General features: G+C 38.9%; 1 protein-coding gene across 3 annotated transcripts in view; it reads right to left on the reverse strand.

Annotated features, from left to right (window-relative positions):
- Window positions 1-376: 376 nt before the first annotated feature.
- LOC141298804 (3',5'-cyclic-AMP phosphodiesterase 4D-like) overlaps window positions 377-3,462 on the reverse strand; it is a 25,740-nt gene continuing 22,654 nt past the window's right edge. For 2 of the 3 annotated variants that reach the window (XM_073829117.1, XM_073829116.1), the window contains exon 10: window positions 377-3,462. This exon is cut by the window's right edge and continues 446 nt beyond it. In XM_073829117.1, the coding sequence (XP_073685218.1) occupies window positions 3,435-3,462 (28 nt within the window). In that variant the 3' untranslated portion in view covers window positions 377-3,434. The other variant, XR_012341652.1, reaches the window with a different exon arrangement.

Below are 3,462 nucleotides of genomic sequence, written 5' to 3' on the forward strand. Positions count from 1 at the left end.
CCTTATATTTTAGACAATGTACTTATAAGAAAATCTATATTTACTTGTATGTTAGATCCTTAAAACTACTTCATCAAGACTGATTTTACACATTAATTTAGCTGTTCCTACCATTTGTTTATTGATATGATCAATATAAATGATTATATGTGTGACTAGTGTAAAATAGCACGTCTAGTATTTAATGCAAAAGCCTCTTTAGAGCAAACCTTCATGACATTGTCGTTCACTGCACATCAATTAGATGACGAGTTGATGACGTGCTCAACCGCATCACAAGTCTCTCGCTTTGACTCATCAGGATACTGAGCAACCAAATCATGTTTTTCATGTCAAGCTTCATATCTTTGACCAATACAAACACGCAACACACGTGTGGAATCAACCCATGCTTTTATTTCATTTGTTGCATATAAAATATTTTTTCTGTCTTTTTTCCTTGTAGTTTATGGACTTGAAACCGATCGGAGATGGATCTACAGTACCGGCAAAAGACTGTAAGTGACTGAAAGAAGTGTTTCAGTTTTTATTCAGCAGAACGTATGAATCAAATGTTAAAGTATCCCTTTAATGACATTGAAAAAATACCAGTAATAATTAATTAATAATAATAGCCACAATTGGCTTTGGTCCAGGGCTGCTAAAATCTACAGTATGCGTGTCAGAAAGTATGCTTATTTAACATCTGAAACTCTAAGGACTCGTTCAGTTTAGTGCACAAGCACATCTACAAGGCTGGATGAGATGAAGGTAGCAGACGGTACCTGAACCGAGTTAAAGAACAGCATGAAAGTAGAAGATCACAAGCAGCCAAGCACCTCTAGGGCAAACCCAACTGTCCCGGGGCTATTGCAGCCGCTGCGTCGACAGCGGCGTTCGCTATGTGCCACTTTTTTTGGACCTACGAATGAAAAGAAGTAACCCAAGGCGTCCTAAGCTTTAGCTTTAAATGCAGCGCATAAGATGCCCTGATACCCTGGCAGCAGACATCGTTCTCCGAAAACACGGAAAGAGACGAAACAGACACACAAATCAAGAGTTTTTAAGTTAAGGCACAGCCCTGGGGCCAAACGCCAGTGGCGACTCGTCTCGAATGGTTTGGCTTTCCCCAGATCTCCAGAAACACACGTTTGAAGGTGACCTTCTGCTCGGTTTTTTTTTTATACAGAATAGTATTATTATCGTCGTCATCTTTTTGTTTTTACATTGGATAATATTTATAATAATAAACATTCTCTCAACAAGAGTTTACCAAATACAGCAACTCCATCCGGGATGAAGTTTAGAATCTGTCATCATTTACAACAAACATTACAATATATACAGCAAAATAAATACATCGTTGTAAACAACAACAAAAAAAAGAAAGAAAAAGATATAACATAAAAAAAAAAAAAATCCATAATCAGGTAAGGTCATCTGGTGAGGAAAGAATATCATGGCACAAACTTAAATAAAAATATATATAACAAAATCAGTACTACTCGAGCCAGGTTTCAAGTTTCTGTGAGCGTATTATAATGTCCTACAGACTTTAAAAAGTTTGTTCTATGTACACGACCAAAAACAGGAGGCCAGTAACTTGCAAGTCCACACGCTCTATGCTACAGTTGATGGTCTACAGTACTGCTTTCAAACAGAAGCCAAACAATAAATTAAAACCATATACAGATATAAATAAGTCCTTATTAAAAGCCGCGTAGTGCGCGTCCGGTATGGGGGTGAAATGAAAATGTGGATTTTGACGCTAAACTGCATCTAGCCCTAAGAGAAGATCTCTGATCTAATGAATCGTGACGGATGAGGAAACACAGGTGATTTTTGAAAGGCATCGTGCAATACTCTACGATTGTAGGATATCTGCGCGAGGGACGTCCGATGTGGTTTTGGGGAGTTTGTGGGTTTAGTTTCACGCGCTCGGCGTGCGAGATCCTGCAGATGAAACTGAGAAAGGCAAAAGGAAATCAGAGTCTCACACGCTATTGGATGTCCTTATAACAGAAGTGCTTTAAAAATGGCTTGAGGCTGAATGTCTGATACACCCATAAGATGCTGCTAGTAAAAAAAATTCAGCTTGACCTGGCGTTATAAAACCCGAACAGGATGTTTGTGTAAGTCTAAACTGTTAAAACCAGAGGAAAAAAAAAAGTTAAAGGACTAAAGTCTTAAAGGCGCATGTTTAGTAACACTTCACTTGGTGCTTGTAATGTATGTGAATATTTTGATATTACATGCATTATCCATATTGAGATGGATAATGAAATGTATGTAAATATGCGCTTGTGTGCATATATATGTATATAATGTGCGTGTATACACGCACATACATGTTTGGGTGTGTATATACAGTAGTTAACATTTGAAGTGGATCAAAAAAGTTCATCAAAGTTGTCCTAAGATAAACGTCGGTATTCTTTTTGGTTTTAAGACACATTTAACGAAAGGTTTTGATCCACTTCAAATGTTAACTACTGTATATATACATATATGTGGATATATATATACACACAAACACACGTATATATATTGTGTGTGTGTATATATCTATCATGTATGTTTATGTGTGCACATGTGTATACACATATTTTATATATATATATTTACAGGCTTCAAGTGGAGTGTTGCTGAAATGAAGACATAAATGAAACAGGTGAGTTTAACGCACATAAAGCATCTGTAGGTGTAGAGGCTCGTTAGAGGTAAAGTGTTTGACGAAGTAAAAAAAAAAAAAAAAACCTATGTGAATACAGCTTCTGAAAGGTTGTGTGACAGCAGTGAAGTGAATACGGTGGCGAACGCACGACCCATGTCGCGTACTTGCAAGTTACCCTTCGCACAAAGTTTCCTCAAACGCAACAGCTGCTGTTTTGTTATTTAAAAAGTAACTATGTAAAAATCTGTATGTATACCGTACAAAATCATCGAAGAGGCCATGACAGCGCTGGGCTGTTTTTGTTTTTTGTGAAATTTTTCTCTCAGTCAAAAGTTTAGGAAGACTTAAAACGTAGAAAATAAGGTCTCTTTGAAATCCAAGGAAACGCGCTCCTGCGTCGATCCCCGCTGACGTCTCTCCTCGGTGAACGGCGTCTCCTCCGATTGCTTTGTGCGGGAAATTTCCTCACTGTCCTCCACAGAGAATCACGGAGGAGGAGGAGGGCGGCGTCCGGGATGGGCAAAGGTAAACAAAACCAAGCTTGAAAAAACAGAGGACTAAATATTATTCCTGAGTGCAAATAAAACGACAACCTACCGAAGTCTTAGTGTCCTCTCGTCTCCAGGCAGCTCGTAGAGAGACGGAAAAAGAGAAAGAGAGAGGAGTGGCCGAGGTCTCGGAGTGCAACGTGCGCTTTGGAACTCAATTTCATTGTCTGTTATTAAATAATTGCGTTTTTTTTGCCGTCGCGGCAGCTAGTTCGGGCCGTCCAGACACGCTGCTACGTGTCTGCCGGCTGCTCCTCCTCA

Source organism: Garra rufa, chromosome 23 (assembly GCF_049309525.1).
Source record: "Garra rufa chromosome 23, GarRuf1.0, whole genome shotgun sequence".
NCBI classification, from domain to species: domain Eukaryota; kingdom Metazoa; phylum Chordata; class Actinopteri; order Cypriniformes; family Cyprinidae; genus Garra; species Garra rufa.